Source organism: Plectrocnemia conspersa, unplaced genomic scaffold, assembly GCF_051122295.1.
Source record: "Plectrocnemia conspersa isolate PC_06_02 unplaced genomic scaffold, ASM5112229v1 ptg000005l, whole genome shotgun sequence".
In the NCBI taxonomy this organism is placed as follows: Eukaryota; Metazoa; Arthropoda; class Insecta; order Trichoptera; family Polycentropodidae; genus Plectrocnemia; species Plectrocnemia conspersa.
In genome coordinates this window covers 22,996,840-23,021,584 of record NW_028277169.1, presented here as the reverse complement: position 1 = coordinate 23,021,584, position 24,745 = coordinate 22,996,840, and the positions used below count along the sequence as shown (strand labels likewise).

General features: G+C 29.7%; 1 protein-coding gene across 2 annotated transcripts in view; it reads right to left on the bottom strand.

Annotated features, from left to right (window-relative positions):
- The window catches only part of tei (irregular chiasm C-roughest protein teiresias), a 247,109-nt gene that overhangs the window by 90,462 nt on the left and 131,902 nt on the right, over positions 1-24,745 (bottom strand). Inside the window, exons 4-6 of one of the 2 annotated variants that reach the window (XM_088185654.1) lie at positions 6,700-6,874; positions 6,387-6,608; positions 4,494-4,616 (exon numbers count right to left, since the gene is read on the bottom strand). In XM_088185654.1, the coding sequence (XP_088041780.1) occupies positions 4,494-4,616; positions 6,387-6,608; positions 6,700-6,874 (520 nt within the window). The remainder of the gene's footprint in view (positions 1-4,493; positions 4,617-6,386; positions 6,609-6,699; positions 6,875-24,745) is intronic. The other variant, XM_088185656.1, reaches the window with a different exon arrangement.

The following is a 24,745-nucleotide window of genomic DNA, read 5'->3' as shown; positions in this document are numbered from 1 at the left end:
CTTAATTGTGCGGTTGAATCGCTGGTAAATATCATTTCATGCATTGAATTTCCCAAAACAATAGATAAAATGTCATATATCTTCCCAGCTTAAGTCGAATCTAGCTTGTACATTATTACGGCAATATCGATGAATAGATTTTACCACTGTTCAGTTATTGTCGCAGTGAATTAACCGACGCTTGTCGAATAATACTACACTATTATGTGTAATATATTAAATTGCGAATTTTGGTTTGTGCTTACAGCGAGGGCAATTACCATATTTCAACGTCTGTATGCGCCAAAACGAATAACAACACAGAAATGGTTTAATTATAACTGTCGATATTATTAGAAACACGATACAAGTACCATTGCTATATAAGCTAATTTATTTTAGCAAACTAGCTATAGAATTACTAACTAAAATATCATAAGTTGTTTCTTTACTGGATATTAATCATAAATTAATTAAAAATAATAATGTAACATTTTATCGATTTAGACGTATATGTGCGTAAATAAGGTTTTCAAGAGTGTTCCAGTAAACGTGCTCTTTCGACAATTTATCCGTGACAATCTAGAGAAGTTGAGCCAGATTTTGGTTTATTTCCAAAGAAATATACGCTATTCAAAGCCTCTCGAGTTTGGTTTGTTTACATTAAGGCTTCCCTCGAGAAGATGGCATTAAATAAAAAGGCCGATAAATCTAGCGACTTCAACTTAAGCTTAGATATCTAACTTAAATCTAATAATTAAAATAACATAGACCATATTTATTTAATATAAGTTATTCACACAATAGACAAAATTTAATGTAACTGTTTTCTATCTAACTCGTAAAAGATTTCTGTACTATTTTTTTAATATTGAATATGTTGATTTAAACATTTTTTTTATATAATGTAAAATAAATATTTTAATTTATAAATACTACTGTAACACAATAAATTATCATTAAATTATCGATTTAAAAAAAAAAATGTCATTTGCCACATACAGAATACCAATACGATATTTAGTTTAAACATTGTGACAAGTAGCCAGCTGCTACCCTTTACCCTTTGTTTAACAGCTACATTTTATTGGTGTCGCAGCACGTATTTTATTTCAGTGAAAACTTAAACACGTCATAATTTTCCCAACGAAATAAAAAAATCCATAAAAAATCGTATTATTTTCCCCGTGCCGAACCAAACTGCCGCCATTTTTTATGACTTCTTACGCATATTTTATGCATGTGTTTCCCCTCTCATATGTGTGCGAAGGGGGGGGGGGGGAGAGCGGATTTGCACACAAATAGGATGTATAGAGTCGAAGCAATTTCGATTTTCCATACAAATTGCATTTTCGTAAACCGGCAGTCAGCGATGGAAAGAGGAGTGAAGATATCTATAACAGGTGCGCGGACCGTGCCCTGGGCGCGAATCTGATTTATGAAACGAAACGTGCATGCGAAACTTGGCTGAGAGCCACGAAGGCAAAGGGTTGAAAGGACTGGCTAACAGTTTGAGGACTTTTGTTGAGATTTAATATATGCGAATTAATATAATATTTAATTTTTATAATAACAAACGCATTGAAAACGTAATAAACTCCAATAAAATTTACTGTCTTTTATTATCTTGTCAATTTAAAAATAGTTGCCATTTTGAATCATTAAAAAATCTTGAACATAAGCCCATATATATTACCTTAGCTTGCTTTACAAATACAGAAACTTAAAATTTAACTGTACTATAATCGTAATTACGCATTTACTGTAATGCTTATCATTATTGAAATCATTTTATTTATGATCACAATACTGATATTTAAATCATCGTAAAATAAAATAATATTACTTTGCATGAGCTTTGAAAAAATCAACTGCACAATATGCAGTTTTGCAGTAAGTTATATTTAAATCTCAGTAAATGAATTCCTTAGTTTTGAAGCAACTTCTACATACAAAATACAATATATGGCAAATACAAATGTAAATATTTTATAATTAATTGGTTAAAATTCTCTATAATATATTGGAAAATTAAGCTCTGCCGCTTTTGAGTTTTATACATTTTCAGTCCATCATATATATAGGATCCATTGTCGATACTCTATAGCCCATTATACTCAACGTTGAAAATAAATATATTTGCTCCACCCAAACCTCTCATTGCGATTCAAAGAATATATCTTGGCTGCTTCTAAAGAATCTGATATTTACACTCAGCTAATATCGCTACACACGTTAATGGAATACATAAAGAAAACATGAGTAAGACTCCTCCTTTGCCTTGTAGCCCAAATTGCGCCCAGACCGAGGTACCATTTGTCTCGCTTGATTATATTGCTACACTTTCTATCATGTTGTAACATAGTTCTTTAGGAAAACGAGTATCATTATAACATATCGTCATCGTTAACATATGTACATTTACACTACAAAAAGCATATCAGATTTTATAATCGAATTTAATTAATCAAATATCAATATATAAGATAAATTAATTACACGTAGAAATACCAATAATATTATTTGCTATTAATATATATTTACTTTAACATTATTAAACAACGTCGTACGTGCGAATAAACTACTTCAGACTTTGGCATTGTGTTAAATAACATGATATGATTATGTTAATACTGAAACGCGATACGTAAGAAAATTTCGTGTTGCTAACTTTAGCTATGAGGAAACGTTATCAATGTCAAAGACATTACAAAAGTATTTATATTCAAATATTTCAATAGGTCTCTACGTAAATATAATATGTTTTCTATTTAAATACACAATAAAATAAGTAAAATGCAAACATTGATCTACCGACCGTGCCCTTTTTAGACTGAATATGCAGAGCAAACATTTACAGCCTTTTGATCTTAGAGGATAAAAGTCAAATATTTTGTTGACTTTAGATAAATAAATAACCTACACAAAAGCAAAAAAATTACTCATTGAAAATTCAACGGAAAATACATTTCCGATCAAACTAGATTACAATAAATTTACTATATGTCTAATTTAATTTAATTTTTTAGATATAATGGATTATTTTTTAAAACATTTAATATAATTCTTTGAATCACTTTTTTGTTCATACAATTAAACAAAAATGTTTCAATTGCATGTATACAATAAATTATGATAAAATATATTACATGATTTTAAATTGAAATTAATGCTTGCATAACAGCTCTAAAATTTTTTGCATTCTGCCAATTTCCATGCGTAATTTCCACTTATAAGAGCGGGTTCTTAGATCACCAAAGCAAAGATAAAACCGCCGGCCGGTTAGAATAATAGAAAATCGCAAAAAATGTTGGGTTTTCAAATACTATCGATCATCTGATAAAGTATGCATATTTTGAACATCTGGCTCAAGCACTTTCGAAAAGATTTCTTAATATGAGTGTCTTCTTTTATTATTTAAACTAAAATAAGGCAAATTCGAGTGTTAAAATATTTTTGTCATTCCCAGACTCATAAATACATTCAAAGAAGTATGCATATCAGACATGAACCCGACTTATGCAGCGTTATAAAAAGGACAGTGGTAGTAAACCGTTTAAAAATATACAAATTTAATTTTATATAATAAAAAATGTTTTATAAAATTTCTCAAGAAATGAGAATTCTCAATTTAAAATTTTTTTCGAGAATAAACATTAACTTAAAAACCCGTTATAGAATTCTTGTGATATATATTTTTTGTGAAGCATAATTAATCCATCGCTACACTACAAAACAACACACTATCTTAAAGTATATCCCTAACTGAAAATAAATATTTAGAAAAAAATATTGTAGTAAAGAAATAAATTACAGAACATTCAAACTTTTTTTATCTATTATTTATGACAAAAAAATATTGCTATATAATAATATTTACTATGGTATTATTTTTATTACTTAAATCAAGTCCAAAGTGAGACATTTATAGTTGTCTAATTCATTTTAAACTATAAAGGACCTATTTTATTACTGTATAGCATATTTATAATTTTTTTAATATAAGGAACACCTTTGTGTTTTTAATTTATTGTTAGAATATGTAACTAATATTTAAATCGTACTGCAGTTGGGAAAAGTCTAAAGAAAGTGTAAAGATTCATTCTAGAGAGACATTTTAACACGAATCTGGATTGGATTGTCAATTGATTAAGAATAAGTTGCTTACCTCTGAATTCCAATTGGAATTCTAAGGCAGTTTCGGCGTGGTGTTATTGGATTGCTTATAAATCTCTCCGCTCCTTTGGTACAATTCAAAAAGGAAATCTTTCAATTAGCGAACCGCACAGTTATACGTCTCATTTTTTCCGTCCTATCCTTAAATCCCAAAGCTTTCGTGTCCCGAAATTACAGACTGGTTCGTTGCGTACACCCTCCCCCTTAGTCGCGACAAAACGAATCCAAAAAGCCATTCATTATCCCTGTCTGATGGCGTTCCACTCAATTTGCCGAACGTAACAACAGGAGCGGACTGGCGATTCCGGATGATTTTTTAGAGAAAAAGAATTACTTACATTCCACGTGCAGTCTGGCAGTGGATCGCATGGGTTTGGCCAATGACAGGTGATACGTATAACAAGTGATCGTGCTGTTGTGATACTGCTTAATTGTATCGAATTGAATGACAGAAACGATCTCTGAAAGTTCAACGAGGAGTTTTGGTTAGACATTTGATTGAGTTTTGATATCAAATCAGTCCGTAAGCTTGTGCGTATTTTTGATGAATTTTGAGAAACGATTAATACACTAACACTATTTGATAATAGGAAATCACTAACTAGATTAATAAACTATTGATGTATCAAACACAGCTGTAACTTGAACTTTTTCTTTTGTCGCATTCATGGTAATATTAAAAATAGTTTTATATTTTATCTTAGATGTTTTTCTATATTACTAATTATAAAATTTGCTGATTTTTTAACCAATATTTCATTCTGCTCTACTACTGCAGAAGAAGTATTACATTGTGCTTTTTATTGCAGTATTATTTTTACACTATCTAGTAATGACTCATTTGCCTTATTTGTTTACTACAATTACATAATTCTTAATTAGAGGTATGTGCTTTTTTATAGGTAAATATTATTTAAATTCAATTAGTAAATATTTTTTATAGACAATATTTAGTGGCATATAAGTAACACATTTCATTCATTGTTATGCTATATTTGTTTTAGTTTTTCTATGATGAAACTCAGTCATGAAAAAAAATAGTACATTGTTATTTATACTATTTTCAAGAATTATCATTAACGTTTAAACATATTTTTTTTAGTATGAGTTATCTCATATATATTTTCTTATAAATCTGGATTATTTGTTCAGCAAAATCAAAGGACTCAATTAGAACTATCTTATACTACCTTTTGGTAAAAAGCACAGTAATAGAAGTAACTAATACATGTTTCAGCTTTATTCGTTTAGAAAAAACTCATTAAATAGATTCGTAAGTCAAGAAGCAAGAAAAAAGCTGCTTTTAAATATTATTTGTCTAGTATCTGAAATAGGTTTTATCATTCCAAGAAACACTGCATATGATTTGTATAATAGAAATTAGGACGAATATTTTTTTAATACTACATAACTTGCTAACTTAGTTTTATTGCAAAATTACTATTAAATTGCTGTAGCTAAAATAATTTAAAAAGTTTGTAGATAATCTTTTGTATAATATTTTTACATTAACTTAAGTAGCATATTTTTATGAATACTATCTTGCTGTTCCTAAATTTTTTTCTTGATAGAAATAAAATTCTGACAAATTTATTCTAATTTTTCTAAAATATTATCTATTAAATAAGTTCGAATCGTAGTGCTTTTTAATATAGATTTTTGTAAGTTATCAGCTTATTCCTAAATACGTTTTTCTAATCATATTAATAATGCAACGTCTTCATATTTTGCGTTAAATTAAGATGGGAGTATAATCCTGGAGTATGTTACAGAATCTCAGATTTGTCTTCTCCGAGCTGCTGCAAAAATAACTAAGTGGATAACTTGGAAAATAACTATAAACTTACTTTTTAAAACTAGTTATTTTTTTTAAATTATTACGTATTCGAAATCGTCTAACAGTAAGATGTAAACTTTTTAATTTATTACTAGTAAATATGTTATAGCTGCTGATGAGGTGACCAAAATAGCATGGTTAAAATGTGTTTTAAGCTTTTCAATAATTCTTATCGTGGAAGTGTAAGGTAATGATTTTCTACCACTATGGTTCAGCTGCTTCGAAATAATATGTAAATAGTCCTTTCAGTGTACTCTTTTACTTTCACATATTGATCACGCATCTTACTTTCAAAACATTTTAATGAGTATGGGTGATGACATCAATGATAACGCACAAGCTTTTGGACTGACCTGCTTTAACTGACAGTATTAGGGATGTGAAAAATGTTTACCTTTGTCGGTAACTGTCTTGCTGATCTGTTTATAATCATCGATCGGCAAATATTCGTCAGAGGTGGACTTTAAGAAACTCCAGGTGTACGTCGGCTTCGGCCTTCCGCCCCTAATGTTACACGTGGCGTTCAACGTTGTCCCCTCTTTAACAGTCACTACCCTTTCGCTGTCGCCGATTATCTTAACGCCGGCGATTTCTAACGTGGAATTATAAGGCACCTCTGAAAATGAGACCAGACCGGCTCGAATTACGGCTTTCTTATGGGTGTAAGATATGTGCGATATTAGACATGAAGGAACTAGGCCACTCACCGAGCACTATCAGCTTTATGACATCAGAAGAGTAACCCGCTCCGGCCCTGTCGTGGCCGTGGCACACCCACGACCCGTCATCATCCTTGATGACCCTGCTTATGACTGCGTAGCCGGCCTTCGTGAGCAGGAGTCTGGAGCGGACGCCGGGACCGTCCAAGATCATGTCCATTTTCTGAAATATAAAAATATACATATACATCTTTGAGACACCCTTTAAAATACCATATTAAAATTTAAATGCTATTATGATCTTATACAACATTTATATATTTTTAATGTTGACTAAAAATGTTTTTAATTCTTTTTCACCCATAATTGACGCATTACAAATTGCCTAAAATATAGATAAGTAGAAATCAAAGAGCCAAGGTAAGTAAGAATTCTTGAGATAGAAATTACAATTTTATAAATGTAACTAACTAAACTCTGGTGAGTTGTATCAGATTTTTAAAGTGTGGCATTAATAGTACGTTGACATGATAAAAAAAATATATTTACAAATAAATTACGTCAACGACAAAAGATAAATACAATAAGATATCAATTTAATTTTAAAACCGCTAAGTAATGCATTAAAACATTTATCTATATAACGTCGTGATACTTATTATTATTACTTTACTGTAATGTTTTCAATGAAAAATGTCATAAAAAATACGTTTTTCAAAGCTTGTTAGAAGTCATATATTATAAAAAATAGTCTTTTAAAAATACCCAAAAATTGTATCTTAAAAAATGCCGCTTGCAGATAAGAAAAAGTGACGGAAAATACAGTAAAAAAGCTGTTCCAAAAAATACAGCTGGTAATAAATATTATTAAAAAAAATTTTTGGTTTGTGAACTCGAAGCATAATAACTTTTTTTTATTCTGAGATTAAACATTATGAACATGAAAGCCAAAATTTTGCTTTAGGAAAAATACTAGAATTTAAATTAAGACTTTGGTATCTGAGAATAAATAGGCCCAAAAGGCATTTCACAAAAATCTAATATAATATGTAATGACAAAGGGTAAAAAAAAGTTTTGGATCTAACGAAAAATAATACAATAATACAAGCCGACGGAAAATAATTAGCGAATTCATTGAGTATTTATTGTGGTGTGTTGAATATATTTAGATATTTATAAAATTTTATTATTATTAATTATAACTGGCTCTTGACGGGCCCTTTGTGCATATTAAGCAATAAACTGACAGTATAAGGATTTTGTGAGAGATTTCACAAATTACGCAAATGTAATAAAAACAATTCTAGCGCAAATTTTAAACGTTTTTTTCATATATTGTAGAAAATATGTAAAATTATTTGTTAAAAAGCATATATAATTTTATTATATTCACAAAGAATAAATAAGAGCAACATTAGTAATTCACTTACCAAAGTTAATTATTTTCAAATTTTAAATTGTATGATACTTTTTACAAAAAGAAGCTTCTTGAAATGCATGAATGAGTGTCAAAGTCTCTCTTCCTCTTTCTTTTTTCAAATAAACGAATACAAATATATATTTACTTAGACCGATTTAAACGCATTATTGACCTCTGCTTCTTAAATGTAAGTCACCTCTAATAATGTATAAGTGTGTCTCTCGGGTGGACCTATATTAACAAAACCATTGTGGTTGCTCTTCTGTAACTACAAATAATACCGTAAAAGATTAACTAATTATTAGGAAATACAATACATATTGTTTCAACAATAGCACAATGCATTTATAAACACATACGAATGATGTAAGTCGCTGACTATTGACCTGAAAGACCACACGGACCTTGATATTTTTAAATTTCTATCGTGTCTGTTCCATATCTTACAATTCCGATCGATCATCACAGATTAAGTTTACCTAGATTTTACTAATCTCACGATGAATATCATGACGATTGACTAAAATCGAACTAGGTCATACATACAGTTTTGAAAATTCAACTCTACAACTTGGACCCGCTAAGTTCATTCGAACTTCAATCAATAGAAGGCCGACCCAATTTTAGACCATTGAAAATCGCAGAAGTCACTGCTTCTCTCTTCGCATCTCATGATCCGGCTCAATGTTCAGAATCCAGAATTTAACCAGCTTTGGAAACGCCTGAAGCCAATTGAAAAATTTACATTTTTCAATTATTTTATAGCAAATATAAACTTTGTCTTAAAATAATATTAAACACAAAGTGAGGATAGTATGATGTTTGCATTGTAGCAGAAGATATAGGAATCACCTCAAATTAAATGTAGTAATTCACTTTAACTATTTTAAAATAAAATCTGTGCAATCACCGGATTTTAACAATCCAACGATTCTGTTCAATGGTTGGTTAGAAAAGAGTTAAATTGAGATGCAAGAAAATGTCACTAAATGATTGTATGCCAGAAGAGCAAAATATTCATTATATATACAAACTAACATATTCTGGAATTGTCAGGTTAAAATACATATATGAGTTATTGCTGTGTATGAGAGATACTCAAGAGTATGGTTAAGTTAACAGTTTATTTAGTTTTGAGCCATCATGTATTTCACGGAGCCATGTTAAAAATAAAGCAATATTTGTGTTAATATTTGATTTCCCAGTCGGATATTTGAACTCCCACCCACATCAGTGAAGTGGAAATTTTATAAAATACACCAAATATGTGGAAATATTATTTCTGTCTTTAACATTTTGTATCATTAGATACAAATAGATTAATAATGTTTTTTTTATTGTTATACTAATGTGTAAGCCTATATTCATACGACACTGGTTTTCTGGTTTGATAGTTTACATCAGGTGTCTTCAAACTTTTGATCCAAAGGCTTCAAAGACTGTTTCACAACGTCGGGCTGCCCAAGACCAAGTACACTGTTTTTTCTAAAACAAAAAAATTCGAATAATAAAAAATAGGTAGTAAATACAGAATATTTTGTGATTAAGTCAAGAAAAAAGTTATTTAATTTGCAATAGAACAATAGTCGTTTTTTAAGAATAAATATAGTAATATGAAGTGTCATTAGAAAACACAAAATTTGTAGTATCTATCGTAAAAAAATAGAGTTTTTGCAGTGAGGATTGAAATCTCAGCAATTATTTCTGATAAAAATAAATATTGAACAAAAAGCTTTCTAATGGCACATTTAATAGCGAAACATGGAAAACCATTTACTGAAGTATGGTTAATCAAGTATTGCATGGTTGCAGCAGCAGAATAAATTTGTCTGCAAACACAGGCGCAAAGAGTAGAAGATACTGAAGAAAATATATTAGAAATAATAATCCAGCCCCACAATCGCATAAAATACTATGGGACTTCTTCCCCTACTTCGTTGAGAAATCCCTTCCTGGTATCAACATCTTAAGAACTGAAACTGATATCGACGATGAAATAATCGAATTTAACAAAGTGATTAAATCTTCAATTGAACGGTGCACCGTTAAAAACAAAATTACTAAACATGACCCCCTACCCAAAGAAATTAAAGAATTAATTAAAAAAAATAATCATTTAAGACATCTTTGGCAAAATTATCACGAAAAATCGGTTAAAAGACAACTTAACAAATTACAAAAAGAAATTAGAATCGCTATTGCTGAACATAATAATAATACTTGGGAAACCAAATTAAGAGATCTAAAACCTGAAGATAATTCACTTTGGAACACTTCAAAAATTCTTCGCCGCGAATCCACTGGCATATGTAAAATTAAAACAATAACGGGTAACTTTGTATATACAGTTGAAGAAAAGTGCGAAACTATAGCGGACAGTCTTCAAAATCAATGCTCGATCGATTTAAGTAAACTTAAACGTAAATTTAAAAATAAAACAGAAAAGTGCCTAAAATCCTTTTTTGAAAAAACAGTGGATACTAATATTGATATTAAAATTACACTATCTGAACTAGAAAACATCATCCGTCTACTTCCTAATCGAAAAGCACCCGGCAATGATTCCATACCAAATAAAGCTCTCAAAATCCTCCCCCCAAGTGCCATCAATTATTTTTTAAATATAATTAATTCTTCTCTCGAGTGCCTATACTTCCCGACGGTGTGGAAGCAAGCAAACGTAATAATCCTTCGCAAGCCGGGAACAGACCCTTCATTAGCCTCTAGTTACCGACCTATAAGTTTGCTACCCGCTGCAAGCAAAATTTACGAAAAAATTATTCAAGCTAAATTATTAGTTCATGTTAAAGAAAATAAAATCTTGCCCAATGAACAGTTCGGCTTTAGAAACGCACACTCTGCTACTGATCAACTTCATCGAGTGGTGAAACATATCCAAAGGGGCTTTGACAAGAGAATGTCCACTGGAGTAGTGTTCCTGGACATCGCCAAAGCCTTTGATCGTGTCTGGCACACAGGCATCATATTCAAACTAATACATTTCAAATTCCCTGCTAATTTAATTAAACTAATCAACTCTTTTTTAAATGGGAGAAATTTCAACATAAAACTTGAAAATCATTTATCAAATCCCAGACTTATAACTGCTGGAGTGCCCCAAGGTTCAATACTGGGTCCTTTATTATTCACTATATTTACGAGTGACTTTCCAACCAAGCACCGTGGTAACGACATAACTGCTCTATTCGCTGATGATACAGCTATTTTGTGTACCTATAAAAATCCTCATCAAGCGGTAATTAAACTTCAAAATAAAATAAAAAATATTGAAAAATGGTTCGACAAATGGCTGGTCACTGCAAATCCACTAAAAAGCGTCGCAGTAATGTTCTCTCTTAGAAGAAAAAAAGCCTTTGCTATAGAAAATTTAGCCAAAATTAAAATGTATAATAAACCGATAGAATGGCATAATAAGGCCAAATACTTAGGTCTTACCTTAGACTCTAAACTTTCGTGGAAACCACACATAGACACTCTAATTCATCGAGTTAAATACACAAGAGCTAAGCTTTACCCCCTTATTTGACGAAAAAGTAAATTAAGTATAAAAAATAAACTGCTAATTTATAAAGCAATAATCAGACCCGCAATGTCTTATGCATCCCCTGTGTGGGGACATATTATAAATACTCGCAAATACCCTCAAAAATTACAAGCCCAGCAGAATATTTCATTGAGAATCGCAGCAAACGCTCCTTGGTATGTTCGCAATTCGATGTTGCACCAGGATCTAAAAATATACACTCTTAAGAATCATTTTGAAAGGCTTAATAATAGACACCGCGAAAGAATACGAAATCATACAAATGGCTTAATAGCTGATTTGTTTGATTAATTCCAACTAATATTTCTTAAACTCAAATAAATAAAATAATAATAAAAAGGTGATGCGTGTTAACACACACAGACACCAATCCTCGTCAAGCAGGTGAGAGACTTAAGTCTAGAAACTGCGATAAAATATTAGATATTATATATTATTTAAACAGCTTCTACTTGATTTGTAGTAAGGCGTTCTGACAGAAAACTTTTTTTTTGATCCCAAATACATTAAAAATGTTTTATGCATTTCCATAAATTGTGAAAATATTTCCTATTGAATTTTTGATTAAAGCTTAGAAAATTTATACCCAATATAAATGAGACAAAGATTTTTCACAATTTTTTTCAAAAAAACACCAAAATAAATCCCATGCTCCAGAAATATAAATAAATTGATTGATTTGCAGTGTAGCAATATTTTTAAAGATAAATAACAAAAATTTTCACTGCTGGAATTTTATAAGCCTTTCACTGACAATTTAATCAGTTATATAAACTTGCTCGTGATTTTTCGCATTCGAAACTGCTTATTTGTGTTGAAAACATTTTCTGAAAAAATGCTTTATCCAGAAAGTCAACAACGAATTTGGCTTTTTACAGGCAAGAATTATAGTATAAAAATGTTATGGTATATCGGTCCTTCTATACGGAATGGAAACATAAACCCTTATAAATCAGATAGAACTCCGATTCGACATTCTACTGACAGACTAAAAATCTCTAGCTTAACGTTCATGAATATAATTACATGCGTACTGCGCACTTACTTAACAATGTTTTCGATAACGAGAAGTAACAGCAGAATGGCCTAACATTTGACTCCTGGAAAATCGAATGAGAAAAAATCTTCGCTGCAGAACGTAGGTTCGTATTTTTATCGTATCTGATTTCTATTTTAAAAGACATTATAATTAATGCCATATTCAAATACCGTATCGCGTTCAATTTAAATTGTGTCGTTATCGTCGCTTTTTTGAAAGCATTTTAATAATGTCTCGAATGTCGTTAAGGTGTCACCGGATACTGGGAGTGTTTCGACATTTGACCAACTCGAATATCAATTACGATCGTGAAACGTAACGACATCCCAACAGAACAAAGGGCATAGGCACATTCAATTGGAATAATTGAAAGCATTCCAAAAAAGGCTCAGTTGTCACCGACGGTGGCGGAAAATAAAAATAAAATGGCAATAAATATCACTCGCGCCGACAACAGTCTCAGTTCGGACTTTTTCATGAACCAGCAGTAGTTATAAATCAAATGTATGTGATATGAATCGGATTTTAATAATTAATGGTCATCGAGGAAAATATTGTTTTGCTGGTTACTAAAATATATATATTTATATTTTAGGAATTTATTTTTATGACAAACTTGATAGGTAAAAAATTCACTTATATTTGTGAACAAAATTTTATTGTAATATGCTATTAAAATATAAACACTAATATCTCCGTTTCACATGTTATTAACATTCAAAGTATCATGGAATGATACAATATTTATATTTAATATAATTCTTATTCATCTTTAATTATTCATATCATGAGTAATTTACATAATAATGTACATATATGGTTTTATAATACAAACATAAAATGATTTCAAAGTAAACATTAGTATTTGCACAAATCCTAATATTATGTATTCACGAAAAGTCAATCATAACACTGTATTGCCTCGAAGGATACCCAAAGAGAAAACATGAAACAAAATCGAAAGCAATTTCCGGCAAAAGTATTATATATTGACGTTTGCCGATCTCAAAGAAAAACATCGATATTACGATAACCACCCAAACATCAAAACATTGTTATACTAAATCTTAAGAAGCTAATCAAGCGAAAAATTATACCCACAAATTGCGACATAAAGTGTTCACGTGTGTAATTATTGTTCATCTAGTCGTGAGATATGCTTAATAGTTTATACTTCTAGGACAAGAATATTATCCCTAATCCTCAAACATTTATATATATTTGCCTATGTGATTATACGAGTGCGGTATGAAGAATATTTATACAATTTATGACTTGAAAAAGCTTACATTATTGCAATGCCTGAAACTAAATCTAACTAAACTTTAATAATATGGTTACCATTGATTGTATTATCATAACAGTTATTAGATTGATTTTTTAATATCAAGTATATATAGAACAAAGCACGTTATTATTAAAAAAAAGTGATTCAAGTGACTGTAAAATTAACACCAGTAAATAGATAACTATTCTATCTACAGTTTTATTTATCATATTGATAGAGTTTAAGCACAAAGTTTTATGATATTTAGTGTACAAAAAATCATGATCTAAAATGTGTTTCGTATTAGATAAATTCGCACAGACGTCATTTTCTTCAATGTGTTTGCAGATAAGTTGTTTTTGATTACCCTGAGGGTATGGAGGGATTCCTACACATTAATTCAGAGGGGACGTAAAATTCGAGCTTCAAGCAAACGTACAATTAAAGGCATTAAATTCCCAAAAGTCGCGTCTTGCGCGGTAATCCCGTCATTTCAACTAATGGACTATAAAGAGACATCATTATCGATATAGGTATAAATGTATTCAGACATTACATAAATCAATAAATTTTTTTTAAGTTACATACTATCTACATAATATCCTATTTTTAATATTAAAATTACAAATTAAAGAAAATATTAGGCGAACACTTAAGTCGGCAACATATTAAATTAAAAATATTACCTTAATTTTTGTTCATTACAATACCTATTGCAGGTATCTGTTAGAAGTATAATGCAAGAAACAGATACTATCTTCATTTTGTACAAGAGATTGCGAAGAATGAGAAATTTTATAATTTTTTTCTGGTACTGTGCGGAAAATGTAACAAGGACAAAAGAATTAAAATAAAAATAATATTTATTAATTCAAAAATTACTATATGTATTTTTTTAAATATTTAGTTTATGGCTGTTGTTGGTCACAATATTATTAATTTGGTTATATTTTTTTTAAAAAAATATCTGCTATTTTAAAACATTTCTAATTGCACTAGTTAGGATTTTTAGCGAAGAATAAAATTCTCTACTACGTTACAATGAAAGATTAAAAAAACAATACGTTTTAAAAATAGGTACAAAACATTAAAAACACTATTAAAAAATTACAATAATTATTAAGAATAAAACATAATTATTTATTCAGTATTAATAATTATTATTTTGTATGCTTATACGTAAAAATTAAAATTACTGAACATTTAAATAAATAATAACTATTATTATATAGTCCATTTATTAACAATTGTTAAAAATCATATTTTAAATCAACGACTTTTTAGCAAAAACTGTAATTTTTAAAGCATAAGGGCAGAATAGCGTAGTCCGTAATGTCTCAGACTAGTAGCTCGGAGATTGTGGGCTCGAGTTCCAGTAGCGTCACTCGAATGTTTATTAAAAAAAAATGCGCTATTATTTAAAAAAATTGGCCCCAGCTGAAGTGATTATTGGTTATAAATTATATTACACATAATAATTTATAATTAGTAATTAATACGGTTGTTAATACTTATTTGTAGGTATTCATTATATCTGATTGACTTACTCAGTTGATACAGATTTACCCCATTGTAACGTATTGGGCTTATGCCTGTCAGGTTACAACGGAAGATTTAATAAAAATAACAATAATAATAATAAATAAAAATTCAACACTTCTATAAAGAAAGCATACGCCCCCCAAAATAATTGCACCGTAAAGCTCCTGCTGCTAAGGCTTTGATTTTTTTCACACCATATAAGTCTACAACTCACTGGACTACTAAAGAGCTTGCTCTACTGTATCTTCGACATCCTTAATTTATAGTCCTAGATGCTACATCACCAGAAGGTCTGCGCCCTTTTGATACTGCGCTCCTAATTAGCTGCACTATTATAATATAATAATAAATATTAATATTTTAAATTAAATAATTATAAACATTTATCTAATGTAATTTTTACCCTTTTTTCTTTTGAACAAAATTTTTTTTTCAATGATTGATCTTAAAAATAATATTATTTTTGGTGAAACATATAAATACTTTTAACAATCTTGCGTACTATTTTGAAATTCGTTAATATGTATTTTAGTAAATAAAAAATATTATGGTTCAATAAATTCAAGTGCTTTACAGCCTTAAATTATACTAAATAACCATATTGTTAAGCTTTAAGGTTTATGACAACTTTAGATGCCCAATGAGTACTGGCGATTTTCTTAAAGCCATCCGCGGTGAAAGGGTTAAATACCTATTTTAACTATTAACATATATTAATTTATCAAGCTAGGTTAGGTTTGAGTTTTTTGTGGTGAATTGTGTCTGTTTTTTTTTATAATATTTTTATGTTTTTAGTTATATGTGAATGTCAGTGGCGTGCCGTCCATATATGCGGTCGATTCAAAACGCCACCAGCATGCACAGTTGATCGACTATAAACACGATCACGTGATCGGCTGAGTCGCTCGCCAGAAACCGTTCATGCTGGTGGCGTTTTGAATCTACCGCATCTATGGACGGCACACCACTGATGTATTTGTACATAAATGTATTTGTTTAAATGTATACGTTGTATATACATACATGTAATGAAGGTTTTACGAACTTATTATTTTTATATCTTTTGTACAGCATATATGTATATTTTATTATTATTTTTCAAACATATGTTACTGATCACAATACGAGCTCGGCGCGTACGTGCGAGACAAAAACAGCCATAAATACCCAACACCCAGACGATGGCAGTTGATTTTTCACGAAAGCTCGGCGGGTCGAATCGCGGGATAAACCAGGCAATAACATAAATCAAACGACCCGAGTCAGGAAAGTTTCAGGATGGCTTCCTCGCGTCGTTATTGCAGTACATTACGAGACTGCATCGGGATATGGAATCGCTTTATCGTACAGCGAGATTAGATAGAGCATCTGAAACTTCGATGAAATCATCGGCGGCGTTATAGTTGCTCGAGAACTAGACGCTTGGGATTAGATAGCGGGTAGTTAAAAGCTTTATACTTCGAACAGTTGAAAACTGCGCTGCCATTATCTGATAGTTTAAACTCTGTTTGAATTGGTTACATTATACTATAGTAACTGATTGGATTTATGCACTTGATAAAATTCAATTAAACCTCTATATATATATACTAGGAGTATATACAGATTGAATTTTGTTCAATATGCTACCTTATTTTGGCACAAAATGCTTTACTTTTCAGCAAAAGCGTTCATTGTAATTCAATTTTTAAGTCAAAACTTGTTTAAAGAGCATTTACTATGTTTTAAAAAATAAAATATTTTCTGTAGTGTTATTATATAGCATGTATAAAATTCACGTTCTCCATTAAAAATATTTGTGAAGATAAAAATTATTTAAAATTTATTTTAAGTTATGAGATTTCCAATATATAATTACTAAACATAAAATAAAATACGGCCATAAAACAAACCGAACACTTAATTTCCGGATGCGTAACCGTATCATGCTCCTCTCAAGCAAGTTGGCATATTAATTCTTAAAACTTGCACGGCCAAAACTTTGACTAGAATTAATGCCCAAAATCTCAAGCAGTATATTTACACACGATCCGAGTTCGGAGCTGAACGAACTCATGTGTGTATAATTAATGAAATTATTCTCAAATTAAACCGACATGTCCGCGCGCCGGCCCTGCAAACGGGGGCCAGAGGGGTAAAGTTAAATTAAGCTCGACAAGAAAACGATTATTTTCTAATGTGACAATAAATCGACGAAATGTAATGATTTTGGACGAATTCACCCGAATGCGCTCCGATTCGCTTGAATAAACTCAGATTGATTTTCGGGAATGTAGGGGATTTTTATGAATTTCTTTGATTATTACAGCAAACAGACAAAGTCGTCTCAAAGATGCTTAAGAAAAATTTTCTGGTTAAGATAGTTTCAATACGCTTAGCATTAAATTTGATTGTAAATATCATAAATTATTCGATCACAATTTTTTAATATAAACTATGCTTTTGTGAAGTTCGAATCACGTAGTTTCAAAGGATCTAACTTTATTCCCGACTCTTTTAAAAAGAGCTGTCAGGTTAATTAATCTGACAGCTTACTCCATTTTTCAATCAATTGGATTCAATTTTTTTTTTAAATATCTCTAAAAGAAGAACTACAAGTCATATTCGTATTTGTATTCTAGTGTTATTTTTTTACTAAGAACGTTAAGATAATATTTATTGCATTCTCGGCGTAACATATATTAAATGTAGTATTTTTTTTAAATTTCTAAGGGGTGGAGTCGCGATTGCGTCCCTTATTATTGAGCATCGCGGCCAGGATGGCAGCGCTTGAGAACGCTCTTCTTTTACGAGCTTGCCAAGCACATGGGTGTTTTCGGCGATAGCTATGAAGAAGTGAAACAATTTATGTAATTTTATGTATTTTTAATTTTTGTTGGTCAAATTTAACCTTTTATGTTTACTTTTTATATACATACATGTGTGTATATATATAACTAAATGTTTTGTGTTAATAAATATTATAGGTATATATGTATATGAAATGTTTATTTAAACTTTTTTTATAAAAAAGCAATAATGACATATTTGGAAAATCGGACTATGATTGAAAAAAATACCTAAAGATAAATAATATAATACATTTATTTTATTTACCATCAACAAAAAATCTGCAACTCTTCATTTGTTGATAGAGAAGAAACAAAATATCCTTAAAATTATTTATTAGTGATTTAAAAGGGCAAGGGTTGCCACTAAATAATGCTCTTGTAAATTTTATTCATTGTTAAATAATCATAACTTATGTTTATTATTTTAAAAACATACATAGCATTATTATTTACTAGTATTACAATGAAAATAAAATTTTTAGCATAAATATTGAACTACTGTTCTAACCTTTGTGGCAGAAATTTTTATTTTTGATTGAAGACAGAGTATTTTGTTTATTAGTTATGGTTACAATTTGAGATTTTAAGTACTCTCTTTGCGTCAACTTTAGAATATTACAGACGTATCTAAAGCAGCTTTAACTCTAAATTGAGAACGCCTAGTTGGACCAGTGATTGACGCGAAGAGAGAAGCGGTTGCTTCTTCTCAAATCTTCGATAGTCTGAAGTTTGCCGGACTTTTCTCAAAACTGAGTTTATACAAACTCATCGACTTAGAATTCAAGTGAAAAGCCTTTAGGCTATGTGTATCAATCTTTTATATATGTACATGACCCCTTCTGGGGGAGATTTAGGGTTCACTCACTTTAGCTGCCACGACCAATTACTGGTCTGTCGTAACCGCTTGTACAGAATACAACATTTCGTCATTTTTCAAATAGGTAACATTCATTTAGGTTTGTAACGCTATTGTAATGCATTTTTATCACAAAATCTAGCTTGCGCAGTATGACAAAGAGCGTGAGTTGGCAACGTATTGTTTTTTAAAAACATTGCTTTCATCGACATGACAAAAAGGACAACTGATCTGCCAACTGACGTTTATGACGTCCAAAAAAGTTTTCGAGCGTTTAACTATTTACGTATAAATTGTAAATAATGATGTTTTTGTCTATATACTATTATAATTAGTACATATTGGCATTTATAATACATCTAAATGTAAATAAAGCATCAGTTGTTCTGATATTTTTATTTTTTATTACAAATCTGACCATCATGCCTTGATTAGTATTCCTGATACTGACCATCATACTGACCAATATATAATAAAACATTTAAAAAACAGTTCCCCAGCTCTTTATAGCTATCGCCAAAAACGTTATTGTGTGCGGCAAGTTTGTTGAGAAGCTGGAAAGTTCGTGTAAGAGCAGCGTTCTTAAGTGCTGACGTCTTGGCCGCAAAAAATAGGAATAAGGGACGCGATCGCGATTCTTTAGGGCACTCTTAAGCAAAAAATCAAAAGTTGCCAAGCATTGACCGATTTTGATATATTGTGCGCTTAAATATATAAATAAAAACTTGAGTTACATTTAAAGGTTGCTGAAGGTTATTAAATATAAGTTAAAATAAATTTGTAGGTGAAATATATGTAACTTAAATATAACGTAGTTACTAAATTAAAATGTTTTGCAATACTTAATATTAACAAATTAAGTTTTAGTTTAAGCCAATACTTAGATTATATTTATAAGTGGGTGAAGGGTAACTAAATAAATTATAAACTTGTAAGTAAAGTGAAAATATAAATATATGTAGTTTAAATTAAGTTGCTAGACGACTGAAAAATTAAGGTGAAATTCTTATTAGAGAATTTGGTTTTAAATAGTATCATATTATGGGGAAATTAGTTTTAAAAATTTCAGCGAAAAAAGCCCTGTTCTTTGATTGTATAGATATATTAAAAAATAGCAGTTAAATATTACTTTTTTTGTATTTTTTAAACTGGAAACCACATTAAGAATTTTTTACAAAGTTTTGATTACCATTTACATAGGAAATAAATCATATTTTAATTTTAATATTGCTTAATTGCGTTTTAAATTAAAGGCTTAATTTATTTGTGATGTATAATTAAAGGTTATTTATAAAAAAATAAATTATCTTGAGCTACGCGCCTTCATATAATACAACATACATTACAAAAAACATTCTTGATTATATTGTAACATTGGATGTTTTAATAGATCGATGACGATAAATACTAAGTAAAAAACATTGTTTGAGCACATTTTCATGGAATTATCTATCGTGCTTGTATTGAATCTTTATTAAACTTATTCAGTAGCCTCACGTGTTTTCGTGTCGTTAATAGAAAATTGTAACCGGTTCAGACCAAATTTGACGTACCCAAAGAGAGTAGAAAGAATAAGAAATACTCAAATAATACACGTCCATAATATACGTGTGTATATATAAAAAGATATACGTTTTTACGTATAAAAGATTCGAATTTCCCCAACGAGCACCGAAAGAGGCTTTCGCAAGGCGCAAAGATAAATTTGCGCTTATGGCCGCCGCGAGAAAAAGCCGTAATTTGTAAGCGCTTTTTTCCTCCTTTCCTCCTTTCGACGAATCCGCCGGAAAACTTCTCATATTTGTATCCGAGCGTTTTCGTAATTGACTTTTCCGTCTTTGCGGCTAAAGCGTTTATGGTTGCCTATATTTTTTTTGACGAAAGCTCGTCCGAAACGCAACAACGCGCAGTGAGCGATTTGGCTGATAAAGCAACAAATGTTTTCTGGATTTTATATTTATAAGATATACTTCTTCTGCGTTCGTCATGAATTGTAACCAAGAAAGTCAACTTACTTTACCATGGTTTTATAAATATGCCTTAAATACATTTTTATTTTAAAGTTATACTTTTAAAACTTCTCTTGTGTAAAGTACTTTAATAATTGTATTCGATTATAGATACTAAAAATAGGCTTAGTTGTATTGTTTGTTTTATAAAAGTACAGCTATTTTAACCTCTAGTTGATATAATAAATTATGATAAATATCACTTCATGATCAAGAAAAAAGTTTACTACATGTTTATATTGAAATGGGTTAAAGTTAACTTTGCAAACAAAAGTATACGCTAAGATATACATTACATACATAAAAACTACAGCAATATTTTTTGATAAACATCACATTCAATTTTAATAAACTAGAATTAATTTGTATAGTCTTATATTTGCACAAAAATTAATAGGTTTCTGCTTATTTATGTATAACTGTATTAAGTTAGTAAAAACTATACTATACAGAAAAAAACATAATTGTATTGTATATAATCGATTGCTGTAGTTTTTTTTAATATATGTCTATAAAATCCATAAGATTAAGATAATTTAGGTAAACCTAATCTATGATGATCGATCGGAATTATAATAATCACTAATTAAGATCTTCTAGACACAATAGAAATTTAAAAACACCAAGATTCATATTGGATTTGAACTAAAGTATTTTAGGTCAATAGTCAGTGACTTATACTACCTGTTTAATTAATTGAATATCATATATTCGAGTTACGAAAAATCGAAAAATTCAGTTTAAATAATGAATACAGATGTTATAAAAAAACAATAGAGAATTATTTTTAAAATAAAATGCCCTAAATATTGCCACCAAGCAGGTAGCGAAAACCTTTTTGTATCATAAACTATTTTAATTCAAAATTAAGTAGTTTTTACTGTATAATAAAATTAAATGCTTGTAAAAACAAACAAGGCACCGCACAATAGCGTTGCTCTTTAAGTGTTATATCTAAAGGAATTGTAGAATTAAAATTAAAATTAATTTTATTGTTTAATTTCCGAAAGCGCACACCGTGCGCCCTGAAAGCGCACGCACCTACCACATACAACGCTAATGTCCCGTGGAAAATTCGCTAAAATTACACTTCGTACGAGTGACAACAACAAAATGGCGTCGGCGTTTATGACAACAAGACGCGTAAGTAACCGTAAAATGGGATATAAAATCGTAAGTGCCCGAAAACGGCTCAGAGAGCCTTGTAAAGTGTTTACTTTTGCCTTCGCCGTGCATACATTTTTTTGCTCTTCTTCAAAACACAATTCCGAGCCAAAGAAACAACACAGTTCCCAAAAGTATTCCCAAACGGTTGGCAATAAAAAGCGCCGCAGCGGCCCCGAGTTGCGAACATCTTAATTGAGTTTTCTCGCTTAACTCGGCCTGTACACAATACAGAATTTAATTCTGTTCACGGACTAGAGCGTCAACAACATGACAATATTTACAAAAAAGTTTTTTATGTCTGTGTCCGATTCAATGAATGGTGTTTTAGTTTTTATAGCATTGTTCAAATTGCGAGATGGCGCCGACGGGCGTATAAAAAATATCGAATTTTATTATTATATTTCTCAAGCTGTGTAACAGAAAAGTTTTAAAAGGAAAAAAATTGCACGATAAAAGCCATATTGTTCTTTTTTGTTATGTGAGAAAAAATACAGTTGCATCATTTTATTATTAAAAGTAAATAATCATCTTGCAGTAGAATATTATTTAGTTTATTTTAAACAATTTTTGCTATTCAATAAATTTCTAATTAGAAAGCTCTTCCAGTAAATTTTCTTTGCAACTTATTTTTTATTTTTAATTTATTTAAAATTTAAACATCTAACTCTTAAACATAAATTTAATTAAAGATTCACACAAAACGCTAAAATATACAATTTAATAAAAAATAATAATATAATGCACACCTAAAATATGTAGGTAAACATCACCTAACAATATGTTTTTCAGCTTCTCATATTTATCGCCTTTAACATCATTGTGTTTACGAAGCTTTGTGAGAAGCTGGATGGTTCGTGCAAGTGGAACGTTTTCATGCGCTGACGTCCTGGCTGCAACGGTCAAGAATAAGGAATGCGATCGCGACTCTCTAGAGCACTTTAAATCTCGAAGCTAAAAGTCACCAAGCATTGACGGATGCAGCAACTTTAAAAAAATACTTGTTTTTGTAGAGATATCTAAGAATTTATTGAAATTCTCTACAAGTATTTTGTATTTTCTAAAATTAATAAATAAAATAATAAATAAAAACCATTATACAGGCTGCCCTCGATTTTTGAACGTTCGACTTTCGCACAATTCGCTATTTCGCACATTTAAAAAAAAAACAATTTTTTTAAATTAAATTTTTTTTTTTTTTTTTTGTATAATACTAACAGGTCTACGATATGTTTGTATAATACTAACAGGTCTACGATATGTTCAATTTTGCAAAATAAAAATGTAATTGAAGAATACGTTCAAAATTGTGGAAAACAAAGATATATTTTTACAATCTTTAATGAAAGTTGTGATCCCAATGGAGAATGCATATCTCAAGTGCGTGGGGCCATCAATAAAAACATAGCATGTTATAAAATACTATATGAAGAGAAGAATAAGATAGTAGAAAACAGTTAACTCTTGATAACTTTTTAAAGGAAACACCCGCAAAGCCCACTTAAACGTGTCTCTTAAACGCCTCGTAAACATATTATATTGACTTGATAAATAAATATTTTAAAATACACACAATTTCTTTTTTTTTACTTCTCTCGACTTTCGTACATTCAACATTCACACACATTTTCAGGAACCAATTATGTGCGAAAGTCGAGGGCCGCCTGTACTTGTATAATACCAATAGATCGAAATAAATGAACATATATTATTATAATACTATAATAAAAAAGATCAAAAGCTTTTGTGTTAATAAAAAAATTTGAATAATATTAAAAAAAAGAAGTAAAATAATTTAACGAAATTAATTATTAAAATAGTGTAAAAATAAATTATTAAAACATACTTATAAAAAATGCAGTAAAATAAATATTACGGCAGTCAAACGTTAAGAATCACTTTTTTATATATAATTTACTATAATCTCAATATAATATAAAAAATCGAATAATATAAAATAAATATGTAAAATTAATTTACAAAATTTAATAAAAGAAAAGCTGTAAAATAAATTATTTAAATGCACTAATATAAAAAAGTAGTAAAATTAATCAAAGCAATCAAATGTTGAGAATAACTGAAATTTTTATATTTTACTATAAATGTAATATTAAATAATAAGCTGAATAATATGTAATAAATATGTTAAATAATTTAACGAAATTTAATAGTCTAAAAGTGTCGAAATAAATTAATTAGACATATAATTCTAATACTAAAAAAATAGTTTTATAAGTCAATGTTTTAAACTGTTTTTTTTCTGTAATTTATTATAAATACTATACAAAATATTATCAAATAAATAATATTAGAAATAATTATAGAAAATTCCTAAAATAACTTATTGCCAAGTGTATACTAACAAATTAACAAATGTGTATAAATTAACTCACTACTCAA